Source organism: Piliocolobus tephrosceles, chromosome 2 (assembly GCF_002776525.5).
Source record: "Piliocolobus tephrosceles isolate RC106 chromosome 2, ASM277652v3, whole genome shotgun sequence".
Taxonomy (NCBI): Eukaryota; Metazoa; Chordata; class Mammalia; order Primates; family Cercopithecidae; genus Piliocolobus; species Piliocolobus tephrosceles.
The window spans coordinates 156,034,650-156,048,212 of NC_045435.1; the positions used below are offsets into that span (position 1 = coordinate 156,034,650).

Below are 13,563 nucleotides of genomic sequence, written 5' to 3' on the forward strand. Positions count from 1 at the left end.
TCTGCCCTGACATCCTCTTCTTTTTTAAAAACCTTAGCTCCAGCTGGCAAGAGTGTTAAACCACTTACTGGAATTTTAAAAAATTGTACAGTTTTTAACCTTGAGCCAGGCACTGTTCTAAACAGGTAACAAATGTTGACTCGTTTAACCCTGAAAGCCCCTTAAATAGGGGAAAATAGGTTCTGAAAGGTTAAATAGCTTGCCTGGAGTCATAGCTAGTAATGAAGGAGCCAGGACTCCAACCCAGGTGTTTCCACTCCAGCATGTTTTTAACCATGAGGCTTTGCTTCCACTCTTCTCCTTAGATTTAAGTAAGGGTAGAGAAGGAACATGGGAACCAAATGCTCCTTCAAAATGACTTGAAAACGCTCTTTGCCCTGTTCCATTCCAAGGTCAGCAGGGATGCATCAGAGCCTGACTTCTTCAGTCTCCCCTCAAAGCAGCAGAAAGTTGTTTTTTTTTTTTTTTTTTCTCCCTGAGACGGAGTCTCCCTCTGTCTCCCAGGCTGGAGTGCAGTGGCAAAATCTCGGCTCACTGCAACCTCCACCTCCCGGGTTCAAGCAATTCTCTTGTCTCAGCCTTCCGAGTAGCTGGGACTACAGGCGCCCGCCACCACTCCCAGCTAATTTTTGTATTTTTAGTAGAGACAGGGTTTCACCATGTTGGCCAGGCTGGTCTTGAACTCCTGACCTCAGGTGATCCGCCCGCCTCGGCCTTCTGAAGTGCTGGAATTACAGGCGTGAGCCACCATGTCTGGCCAAGAAAGTTCTTCATGTTGAGGTGAGTCGTACTATCCTTTTCTTCAGTTGCTGAGGTTGGAATTTATTTTATTTTATTTTTATTTTTTAAGAATGTTTTACAAGGAGAATTTTCATTTACAATAAAAAATAGTACAGTAAATGTCCGTCAACCCCTGGCCCAGCTTCAACCATTATCGCTTTGTGGCCTCTTATTTTACCTGTGAATATGCTCTACATTTTCAGGGTTATTTTAAATCTAATCTGAGACCTACTCCTTCCATAAATATTTCACCAACAGATAAAGGCTCTTTTAACAACCAAAATATCATTATCACACCTAAAAAGCATTTCTATAATATCAGATATCCTGTGTGTTAAAGCTTCTGATTTTGCATGGCCACTTTACAGTTGATTTATTTAAAAAAAAAAAAAAAAAAAAAAAAATCTGAGGCCAGGTGTGGTGGCTCATGCCTGTAATACTAGCACGTTAGGAGGCCAAGGTGGGTGGATCACCTGAGGTTGGGAGTTCGAGACCAGCCTGACCAACATGGAGAAACCCCCGTCTCTACTAAAAATACAAAAAAAATTAGCCGGATGTGGTGGCACATGCCTGTAATCCCAGCTACTCGGGAGGCTGAGGCAGGAGAATCTCTTGAACCTGGGAGACGGAGGTTGCAGTGAGCTGAGATTGCGCCATTGCACTCCAGCCTGGGCAACAAGAGTGAAACTCCGTCTCAAAAACAAAACAAAACAAAACAAAACAAAAATCTGGATAAGGCTGCCCCATTGCATTTAGTCTTCTAAGCCTTAATTTCTTCACCTTATTTTTAATTTTTTGCCAATTATTGAGGAAGCCTTGTCACTTGGCTTGTTTTCCACATTCTGTATTTAACTGATTGCTTTTCTACGTTTACTATAAACAGGTAGTATCCCAGCTATAATGCTAGATTGAGCTGAATTCATTGACAGGGATGCACTTTAAAGATTCTGGATTTAAGTATTTGCCCATTAAGGCTCTAAGGGCTTACTTGCTTGGTTGACTGAAACATGGACTTGGAGGTGGCCTATGTTTAATGAACTGGGGGTGCCGGAGCTTCCACAGCATGATATGGAGGAAGGATTCGGCTTAGGGAGATAGGAATGCTGGGGTGCACTCTCCCAAACAGCATCTTGAGATGGTCCAGAAGACACTCTCTTAATTAAGACATTGAGAAATACGTTAGTGAAGGGAGCACCTGCCTCCTTGACATCTCTGTGGTTGCTCTCCTTTGTAGGCCAGGCACAAGTGTGCCGTTGAAATGGGCACCCTGACTTCAGTGAGGGTGGTGGGATCTCAGAGCAGCAGAGGTCTAGGACAGCATTAACTGGCTCCATTATCGAGAGACTATGTTGTCAATAGAGGGCACTGTGGAGACACCGGAAGGCTAGGGCAGGAAGAAGGGACTCTCCTTCCTGGTGTGCTGTTTTCCAGTGGCCAGTGGGTGAGCATGCGGCAGAGCCTGGAAGTGTTTATGTGGCAGCCCTCATGTTTCAGCAGCACCTCACACCCTCCTCCTGCAAGCTTCTCCCCGCTGCAACACTGCCTCCCGTGGTCAGCTGCTACCCGGGCCCCCTGGTAAGTTTTCCTGCCACCTAGTGGCAGGATTCTAGGTCAGCCAAGGCCTGTAGTCTCCAGCACTTCTTCATTCACATCATTTGCTGAGGTGTTAACTGTCTCAGGAGAGGGTGGGGTCCTCTTCTAAGTGTCCGAGTTCCTTCCCCTTCACTCTGTTAGGGTAGTAGTTGCTTTCTGCACTTGCTACTTTTATATTTTAGAAAAATCCTGTTTAGTAGTTATCTTCTACTCATTAACAATTCTTTAAAGTTTCCCTTTTCAATCGTGGTTTTTACTCAATGTTCACTGACTCTAGGTAATAAGATCTAGAGGCTTAATCAAATTTGAGTCTAATTAGCAGTAGGGACAAGAATACTTCGCAGATTGTGTTCTGTGCTTCTAGTGCATCACGTGAGAGCCACATATCCGGTTGTCTTTTTTAAAAGTTTGTATTAATTTTTTTGTAGAGATGGGGTATCTCTGTTGCCCAGGCTGGTCTCAAACTCCTGGGCTTAAGCAATCCACCTGCCTCAGCCTCCCAAGTGCTGGGATTACAGGCGTGAACCACTGCACCCGGCCCAGTTGTCTTCTTTTTGTTAAGATGGAGTCTCACTCTGTCACCCAGGCTGGAGTGCAGTGGCACAATCTTGGCTCACCGCAAACTCGGCCTGTCGGGTTCAAGCAATTCTGCCTCAGTCTCCTGAGTAGCTGGGATTACAGGCCCCCGCCACCAGTCAGCTAATTTTCTTGTATTATTAGTAGAGACAGGGTTTCACCATGTTGGCCAGGCTGGTCTCGAACTGCTGACCTCAAGTGGTCTGCCCGCCTTGGCCTCCCAAAGTGCTAGGATTACAGGTGTGAGCCACCGCACCCAGCCAAAACTTGATAATTTTCATTGCAGATTTCCAAATGTTAAACAAGCATGAGACGGCTCTGCTTAATAATGGTTACTACTTGTCATGCCAGACTATTGACTCCAATGGGGATGGCGCCACGTGAGGGAGGCTGAGAAAGAGATGTGGAGCCAGTGAATGAGACATAGGGTTTATTGTGGACTTACATTACACAGCAGTCCAGGAGCAGTGGGCAGGACAGGAAAATTGGTACTATTTTTTGTTTTTGTTTTTGTTTTGAGACAGAGTCTTGCTCTGTCACCCAGGCTGGAGTGCAGTGGCGCAATCACGGCTCAGTGCAAGCTCTGCCTCCCGGGTACATACATGCCATTCTCCTGCCTCAGCCTCCCCAGCAGCTGGGACTACAGGTGCCCACCACCACGCCCGGCTTTTTTTTTTTTTTTTTTTTTTTTGTATTTTTAGTAGAGAGGGGGTTTCACCGTGTTAGCCAGGATGATCTCGATCTCCTGACCTTGTGATCCACCCACCTTGGCCTCCCAAAGTGCTGGGATTACAGGCCTGAGCCACCGCGCCCATCCACAAATTGCTACTGTTTTTAAAAAGCATGCAGTTTAACATATTTTCACTTAGCAACCTCTACCTAGCAACTTCCACTTAACCCAATACAAAGGGCCACCATTCCCTATACAGCCTGCATTCCAAGGAATGGGGCAGGGGTATGGACGTCCTTCACTGATAAGGAGTGAGTCTCTGGATTGGCCACTCCTGGATTCCTTAACTTGGAACTCCAAACATACATTCTTCTTAGACCACAGGGTCACTTCCCAGGGTATGCCTGAGTTATTGTTGTCAAGGATGTCTGCCATAGACTGCTACTCAGGATGCTAGAAAAGGAGCTGCGGTGGCTCACACCTGTAATCCCAGCACTTTAACCCCATCTCTACAAAAATAGAAAAATTAGCTGGGCGTGGTGGCACGTGTCTGTAGTCCCAGCTACTCAGCAGGCTGAGGCAGGAGAATGGCTTGAGCCCAGGAGGCTGGCTTGAACCCAGGAGGCAGAGGTTGCAGTGAGCCAATATCATGCCACTGTACTCCAGCCTGGGCAACAGAGCAAGACTCCGTTTCAAAAACAAACAAACAAACAAAAAGAGCTGGGTGCTGTGCTTGTTGACAGATCTAGATTTTAAAATCTTTTTAGGGATAGAGAATAAGGATCAGTCAACTATGGCCCACTGCTTATTTTTGTATGGCCTCAAGCTAATAATGATTTTTATGTCTCGAAGGGTCAGAAGGAAACCAAGCCCTGATACGAAGCAGCCTGTATTAAAGCACTTCTAGGTGAGAGGTGTAACTGTGAAATAGGTTTGCATTACAGCAGTGGTTTGTGACCTTTGGGTGGAAAGTCACAGATCCAAACTCTAGAATGATGAACTCTACCCTAAAAATGCTCATACACAAAACAGCCTGTTCCACTCCCAGGCATCTCAGGCCCCAAAGGAAGAACTTTTTATCACTGTTAATATTGTTACTAGTCTGCTCAGGCTGCCACAAAACACCACAGGCTGAGTGGCTTAAATAGAAGTGTATTTTCTCACAGTTCTGGAGGCTGGAAATCCAAAATCAAGGAGACAGCCAGCGTGGCTATCTGGTGAGACCTTTCTTCCAGGTGTGTAGACAGACAGCCGCCCTCCCCATGTCCTCACAGGGCTTTTCTTCCGTGCAGGCAAACTCCTGGTGTACCTCCCTCTTCTTATCAGGACACTAGTCCTGTTGGGTTAGGGACTCATTCTTGTGACCTCATTTAACCCCCTTATAAATGCTCTGTCTACAATCACATAGCGGGTTAGGCTTTAACCTGTGAATTTTAGGGGGACACAGCTCAGTCCATAACACTGTAAATACTAAATCTGAGTATAATTGAGTACTGTATTTACAGTAAGGATTCCTAAGTTCTAAGAGAACATGCATTCCAGGTGGTTTGTTGCTGAATCCTGGGCACACGTTGAGGATTCCTACTTGCTGAATTAACGAATGTTAGTGAGATCAGACTCACACACATGAAAATTCGTGGAGGGATATAAGGTGATAAATATCACAGATTAATATACTGTAGCAATCCAGAAAAGAAACTCAGAATAATCTAATTAAGACCAAGTTCTGCCCCCTCCCCTTTTTAAACAAGAAGACTACCTATGCTTGGTATTATTTGCATATAAGAGGAGGATATTGTTGCTGGCATTAGGACATTTACAGATTAAGAGCCAAACCCAGAGTTCAAGTGGCTTATACAGGGTATAGGCAGATGCTGGAAAGTCAGGAGGAGAAACTGAGACCTGGAGCCTTAAATGGTAAACTGTGTGTCTAAGTTTGAACTGGAAAACCATAATTTTGGCAGAAAAGAAAGTGGTAGATTAGGTAATTTAAAAACTATTTCAAAGAATTTATTTTATTTATTTTTCTGAGATGGAGTCTCTCACTCTGTCACCCAGGCTAGAGCGCAGTGGTGCCATCTCAGCTCACTGCAACCTCCACCTCCTGGTTCAAGTGATTCTCCTGCCTCTGCCTCCCGCATAGCTGGGATTACAGGCATGTGCCAGCACACCTGGCTACTTTTTGTATTTTTAGTAGAGATGGGGTTTCGCCATGTTGGCCAGGCTGGTCTCAAACTCCTGACCTCAAGTGATCTGTCCAACTTGGTCTCCCAAAGTACTGGGATTACAAGCATGAGCCATTGCGTCTGGCCTATTTCAAACAATTCTGAATAATAAAATTCAGGGAAACATACTATATATCCACAAAATGACTCAGCTAAAATAGAATAGTTCTGATAAAGACGCCCATGTAGTTTTGTTTGATGGGAGGGGGACAGTTTACACCATAATGCTACCTATTTCTCTGCAGAATTTGTCTTGTCCTAAGCTGTGAACTACCTCAAAGCTGAAAACTCTGAGGGACCAATCCTCTAGCAACAGGGATACCCTCTACTCCATTTTGAAGAAAATCTGATGAAAATTTAAGGGATTTTGTGTCCAAGTTGAGCGCTCTCTCCTTCACTATTTGAATCTGCCTTTCAAAAAGTCATTTGGAATTGAACAGTTTACATCAAAATTACATTCCTAACGGATTCTAGTTTGTCCTTCAAATGAAATTAGGTGTATTTATAGAGAATTCTGTTAACGCATGTAGTATTAGGTGTTTAGGGTTAGCATAATAAAGGCTAATGCAATACAAAGTTCCAATAACATTATGTTTTAATCTAATAGGGCAATATTCTAAATAACAAACATCAGAAATGTTAACAAGCAATTCATTTATTTTTTTGAGACAGGGTCTCATTCTGTCGCCCAGGCTGGAGTTGCAGTGGCATGATTTTGGCTCACTGCAACCTCTGCCTCCTGAATTCAAGTAATTCTCATGCCCCAAGTAGCTGGGACTATAGGCATCAGACACCATGCCCGACTGATTTTTTGCTATTTTTTGTACAGATGGGGTTTTGCCATGTTGTCCAGGCTGGTCTTAAACTCCTGGGTTCAAGCAATCCACCCACCTTAGCCTCCCAAAGTGGTGGGATTACAGGCATGAGCCACCGTGCCTGGCCTGCAATTTTTTTTTTTTTTTTTTTTTGAGACGGAGTTTCATTCTTGTTGCCTAGGCTGGAGTGCAATGGATCTCAGCTTACCGCAACCTCCACCTCCCAGGTTCAAGCGATTCTCCTGCCTCAGCCTCCCAAATAGCTGGGATTACAGGCATGTGCCACCACACCCAGCTAATTTTTGTATTTTTAGTACAGACAGGGTTTCTCCATGTTGGTCAGGCTGGTTTCAAACTCCTGACCTCAGGTGATCCGCCTGCCTCAGCCTTCTAAAGTGCTGGGATCACAGGCGTTAGCTACCGCACCCAGACCCCAGCCCCCTGCAATTCATTTTTTAAGTTAAGTTACATAAATGTTTTGTTGCTTCAACAGAAGAATAGATGCCAGGGTGCTCTTTTAAAAAATTCATCTATGTAAACACATCTTAATACTATTTGAGTCACTACTTTTATTCTTTATTATCACATTTTCCAAGTTTTGGCACCCAAACTTGGCAAACATCATAGAGATTTGTACAAACATACATATACATATACATATACATATACATATATACACACACATTTATAGCCCCAGCTTCTTCATTAAACCTTGTGCTCAGGCTCCTGTTAAAAGAGGTAAAATGGTGAGAAGATAAAAATCAGGGAAAACATGAATAAATGCTGATTGACAAATCTTGTTGTTATGAATTTGTAAGGCAGACTTTCTAAAGCAAAATCCATCACCTTGCTAAAATTTCCACTAAGCTACAGCTTCAGATATTTACAAGAAAAATAAATATCTTCTAACATACTTCAATGTGGTTTAACAGCAAGCTAGCTGAAGAGTTGTATACTCTGTTGTTATTTCAGGTAACTTTTTATTAAGAAACAGTTAATATTTCAGTGATTAAAATTTCAGGTGTTCAAAACTCAAGAAGGGTCATCATTATACTCTGAAGCAGAAGTCTTCAGGTACTCATCTTTAAACTACGACCCAAATCCATGACAGTCACATTCAGGCTTTCAATTTTTAAAAACATTTAATGTTTGGTAACTAAAGAGTAGATGCGATTAGTGTACTCTAGGTCGTTTGATGTTATTTTTTTCTGTAGGAGCTTTCCTCTTTTGTGATAATCCAGTCCCAAGTTCCTTATTATTCTGAAGAAATGAAATAGCTTCTGGTAGACAGTAATTTTCTACATGAGGAGGTGATTCCTATAAAAGGAAAAATAAATGACTTTTTAAAATGATTTCAAACATTTGCATGATCCAGTAATAGATTTTTTTCTTTAAATCTCCGACCTCTCAGGGACGAATCTGACAAACGTAAAGGAAAACGCATATTCATTCCAAGGTTCCAGTAAATTAAACAAAATGGACCCTGTGGGACAAAGCCTCACCTGTTGTCAGAGAAATACGTGTATCGCTCAGGTAGAGTGAGGCTAGCTCAGATCTTACAAAGGTTCCATATTGGTGTTTTTAATCCCCATTTTAGAGATAAAATAAAAAAGGTTAAATAAAACAACCAGTGTCACATAACTAGCAGGTAGTAAAGCCAAAATTCATAACCCATCTGACTCCAAAATCCTGGCATTTTTCACCCACAACCATTTCCCAACATAGAAGAAATGGATCTTTTCCCCCTTATTATAAGTGTAATAAAACTTAATTTTCTAGCAATATGGCAGACTGGGCAACCTGAAAATGAATCACCACAAAATACTAAGTAAGTGCCTTTTGATTCAATTCTTCCATGGATAACAACTACAAACACTGACCAAAATATACTAAAAGCAACCACAGACCCTGGAGAATAAACAAACCTAGCGAATGTGGGGCTGGGGACGCAAACACAGTGTATGAAGTAAACTGCCTGTTAAACAACACAGTATTCTTTGGAGGAGCAGAAGAACAGAATCTAGTTTCTTTTTTGGGGGGAGATAGGGGTCTTGCTGTGTTGCACAGGCTGGTCTCAAACTCCTGAGCTGAAGCGATCCTCCTGTCTCAGCCTCCCAAGTAGCTAGGACTACAGGCGTACCACCATGCCGGACTTGAATCTAAAGTTTCTACAACTTATTCATGACGTCCAGAATATATCCAAAATTAAGCAATTGCTTTGTAAAGAAGCAAAACATGACCCATTCTTAAGAAAAAATGAATCATTCAAATAAACAGAAATACTTAGGCATAAGCTTAAAAAAACGTATATAGGATCTATGTACTGAAAATTACAAAATGTTTATGAAAAATTAAAGACCATCTAAATTAACAGAAGGAAATGTCATGTTCATGGAAGACTCAATGTGGTAAAGATGCTGATTCAAAATGATCTGTACGTTTAATGAAATTCCTATCGCAACAAGGTTTTTATAGACATACATAAGCTTATTTTAAAATTTACATAAAAAGATACAGGCAAAAAAAAGCTGCTACAATAGCTAAAACAATCTGGAAAGAGGAATAAAGTGGAAGGAATCACCAGCGGATACTGGAGTTTATGTAGTTCTCAAGACAGGGCAGTACTAGAGAGGGACAGACACATGGATCAGTGGAATTGAAAAGAGAACCCAGAAACAGACTCACACAAATATGACCAAATGCATTTTTTTTTTTTTGAGACGGAGTCTCGCTCTTGTTGCCCAGGCTAGAATGCAATGGTGCGATCTTAGCTCACTGCAACCTCAGCCTCCTGGGTTTGAGCGATTCTCCTGCCTCAGCCTCCTGAGTAGCTGGGCCTACAGGCATGCGCCACCATGCCTGGATAATTTTTGTCTTTTTAGTAGAGATGGGGTTTTGCCCTGTTGGCCAGGCTGGTCTGGAACTCCTGACCTCAAGTTATCCACTGAGCCGCACCGGGCCAAACCAACTGAATTTTGACAAAGGTGCAAAAGCAACTCAGTGAAGAAAAGACAGTTTTCTGAACAAATGCTGCTGGACATTCTTAGGAGGAAACAATCCCAAGAGGCAACAAGAAAATTAGCCAGGTGTAGTAGGTATCACTATACCTACTGAAAAGGCAAAAATAAAAAGCACTGATATCGCTAAATGTTCATGAGGACACAGAAACTCGATCACTCATACACTGCTCGGTGGGAGGAACGCTTGAGTCTAGAAGTTTGAGACCAGCCTGGGCAACATGATGAGAACCCATCTCTATTAAAAAAAAAAAAAAAAAAAAAATCAAAAGTCTCACTAGATGGGCTTCAGAGCAGGATGATGATAACAGGAAAAAAATCAGTGAAGTTGGAGGCAGATAAATAGGAATCAGCAATCAAAAGAACACAAAAAAAGATTGCAAAAAAGTGAACATGGCCTTAGGAACACATGGGACAAATAAAAAATTCTAACATAAGTAACTGAATTTGCAGTGAGGAAAGAATGGAGCAGAAAAAATATTTGAAGAAATAATGGCCAAAATTTCCCAAACCTGGTGAAAGGTGTTAAGTTTGCAGATTCAAGAAGCTCTGCAGACACCAGGCAGGATTAATACAAAGAAAACCACACCTGGATATATCAAATGGTTGAAAACCAAAGACGAGGAAACTATTGAGCAGCCAGGAAAAAATGACACATTGAATACAAGGAACAATTCAAATGACCATCACTGATTTCTCAACAGAAACAATGGAGGCCAGCAGACAGTGAAGTCCTTAATAGAAGAAAAAAACCTGTCAATCTAAAATTCTGTATCCTGCAAAAATATCCTTCAAGAATGAAGGTAGAACAGACATTTCATATAATAGAAAGCTAGAATTGATCCCCAATCGACCTGCACTCCAAACTAAAGTTAGTTCTTCAGGCTGAAGGAAAATGTTATCAGATGGAAACACGGATCTTCAGGAAAAAATGACTCTCAAACTGGTATATATGAGGGTAATTATAAAATACTATTTTTTATTTTAGTTTCCTCAAAATGCACAGAAGTGTTAAAAGCAAAACCTATTTGAAGTAAAATCTTATTTGGGGCAATAAGATGTAGATGTAAAAACTATGACAACTACTGCATAAAGCAGAGGTCAGCACACCTTCTGTAAAAACTCAGAAATATTTTAGATTTTGTGGGATAGATGATTTGTGCTGAAACTACTTAACTCTGCCATTATAGTGCAAAAGCAGCCACAGAGAATACATAAATGAGTAAGTATGGCTATATTCCAACAAACCTTTATTTATAAAATAGGCAGTGGGCCAGATATGGCCACGGGCTACAGTTTACTGACCCCTGGTATAAAGGACAGGGGAAGCAAATGAACCAACTTGGATGCAAGAGATCTTTTTTTTTTTTTTGAAAAAGAGTTTCACTCTTGTCACCTAGGCTGGAATGCAGAGGTTCGATCTTGGCTCACTGCAGCCTCCGCCTCCCAGGTTCAAGTGATTCTCCTGCCTTAGTCTCCCAAACAGCTGAGATTACAGGTGTGCACCACCACACCCAACTAATTTTTGTATTTTTAGTAGAGACAGTGTTTCACCATTTTGGCCAGGCTGGTCTTGAACTCCTGACCTCAGGTGATCTGCCCGCCTCGGCCTCACAAAATGCTGGGATTACAGGTGTGAGCCACCAGGCCCGGCCTCAGTAAGTAATGTATAATCTACATATAAATACTTCTCCCTCCAAAAGGTAAATATATTTTTGCTTTAGAAGGCCAATGGATAAAATACAATTCTAAAAATATTAAACTAATACCAAAAAAGCCAAGAAGGAAAAGGAAGAACAAGGACAAAGAACAAATAGAAAACAAACAGCAAAAAACCCCATCCCTAAATCCAGTCATATCAATAATTACATGATGGACTGAAGACTCCAAAGAATAAAAAAGCAAGGCCCAACTATATCCTGTCTACAAGAAAGCCATTTTAAATATAAGACACAGACAAGTTTAAAATTAAAAACCATGAAAAGAGATATCATGACACAGACTAAATAGGAAAAGGCTGTATTAACCTCAGATAATGTACATTAAGGCAGAATAAGCCCAGAGATTCAAGTTATAACAAAGGATCAATATGTGAAAATCACAGAAATTACACATGGGTAACAACTAGCAACAAAGTTTGAAATAAATGGTGTAAAAGCTGACAGAATTAAAGAGAAAAAACAGACAATTCCACAATCAGCTGGAGATTTTAGTATCACTAATCGATATAACTAAACAACCAAAAAAAACCACACACACAGGAAATCTGATCAACATTATCAACCACATTGACCTATTTGATATTTTCAGAACATAACACCCAACAACTGCAGAATATAAAATCTTTCACATACATGATACGTTCATTAAGACAGATGAAGCTGGGCAATAAAACAAGTCTCAATAATTTTAAAATAATTAAAATCATAGAGTATGTTCTGTGATTACAATGGAATTCAATGAGCAATCACAAATTAAAAAGATAGAAAAAAAATCCTCTTATATTTAGGAACTAAACAACAGACTCCTAAATAAGTCAGCTATAAATGAACACAAGTTGCCAATATCAGGAATAAACTTATTTATTTATTTATCTTGAAACAGAGTCTTGCTCTGTCGCCCAGTGCAGTGGCATGATCTCATCTCACTGCAACTTCTGCCTCCCAGATTCTCCTGCCTCAGCCTCCTGAGCAGCTGGGACTACAGGCACACGCCACCACGCCCAGCTAATTTTTTTGTATTTTTAGTAGAGACGGGGTTTCACTGTGTTGGCCAGGCTGGTCTCAAACTCCTGACTTCAAATGATCTGCCCACCTCAGTCTCCCAAAGTGTTGAGACAGGCGTGTGCCACTGTGCCCAGCCAGGAATAAACTTATTACACTAAAAGGATAATAAGAATATTATGAAGCACTTTATGCCAACAAATTTGACAAGATGAAATGGACATATTATTTGAAAATTACCAGTTATTAAAAACTGACATATAATGAAACAGAAAATAGGAAAAGCTCTGTATCTAGTAAAGAAAATTTGGTACCAAAAACCACGTATAAAGAAATCTCCAGGCTGGGTGCAGTGGTTCACGACTGTAATCCCAGCACTTTGGGAGGCCAAGGTGGGTGGATCACCTGAGGTCAGGAGTTCGAGACCAGCCTGGCCAACATGTTTAAAACCCCGTTTATACTAAAAATACAAAAAATCAGCCAGGCATGGCAACTCATGCCTATAATCCCAGCTACTTGGGAGGCTGAGGCAGGAGAATCACTTGAACCTGGGAGGTGGAGGTTGCAGTGAGCTGATATTGCGCCACTGCACTCCAGGCTGGGTGAGAGAGTGAGACTCCATCTTAAAAAAAAAAAAAAAAAAAAAAACTCCAGGTCAGGTGGCTCATGCCTATAATCCTAGGACTTTGGGAGGCTTCAGTCCAGCATGGTGAAACCCCGTCTCTACCAAAAATACAAACATTAGCCGAGAGTGGTGGTGTGCGCTTGTAGTCCCAGCTACCCAGGAGGCTGAGGTAGAAGGATTGTTTGAGCACAGGAAGCAGAGGTTGCAGTGAGCTGAGATCACACGATTGCACTCCAGTGTGGGCAACAGAGCCAGACCATGTCTCAAAAACATAAAACAAAATAAAAAAGAAAACTCCAGACCTTCAAATATTCAAGGAAGAAACAGGCATCTTACACAAATTCTTCGATAAAACCAAGGGAGCACTTCCCACTTGTTTATGATGCCAGCAAAACCCTAATACCAAAATATGACAAAACATTACAAAAAATGAGAATTACATACCAATATCCTACCCTGAAAACAGATTTTAAAAATTATTCATCAAATAAATCCAGCAATATATACAAAGATTAATATGGCATGATCAAATGGGATTG

General features: G+C 41.4%; 1 protein-coding gene and 1 long non-coding RNA gene across 6 annotated transcripts in view; one reads left to right on the forward strand and one right to left on the reverse strand.

Annotated features, from left to right (window-relative positions):
* The first annotated feature begins 2,206 nt into the window (after nucleotides 1-2,206).
* The window catches only part of LOC111539537, a 35,749-nt gene continuing 24,392 nt past the window's right edge, over nucleotides 2,207-13,563 (forward strand). For both annotated transcript variants that reach the window (XR_004228864.1, XR_002730706.2), the window contains exon 1: nucleotides 2,207-2,355. This is a non-coding gene — a long non-coding RNA (uncharacterized LOC111539537). The remainder of the gene's footprint in view (nucleotides 2,356-13,563) is intronic.
* Nucleotides 7,205-13,563, reverse strand: part of TOPBP1 (DNA topoisomerase II binding protein 1) — a 63,693-nt gene continuing 57,334 nt past the window's right edge. For 3 of the 4 annotated variants that reach the window (XM_023207447.1, XM_023207446.1, XM_023207450.1), the window contains exon 29: nucleotides 7,213-7,976. In XM_023207447.1, coding sequence (XP_023063215.1) covers nucleotides 7,833-7,976 — 144 coding nt within the window. In that variant the 3' untranslated portion in view covers nucleotides 7,213-7,832. Of the gene's footprint in view, nucleotides 7,977-13,563 lie in introns of all 4 variants that reach the window. The other variant, XM_023207448.2, reaches the window with a different exon arrangement.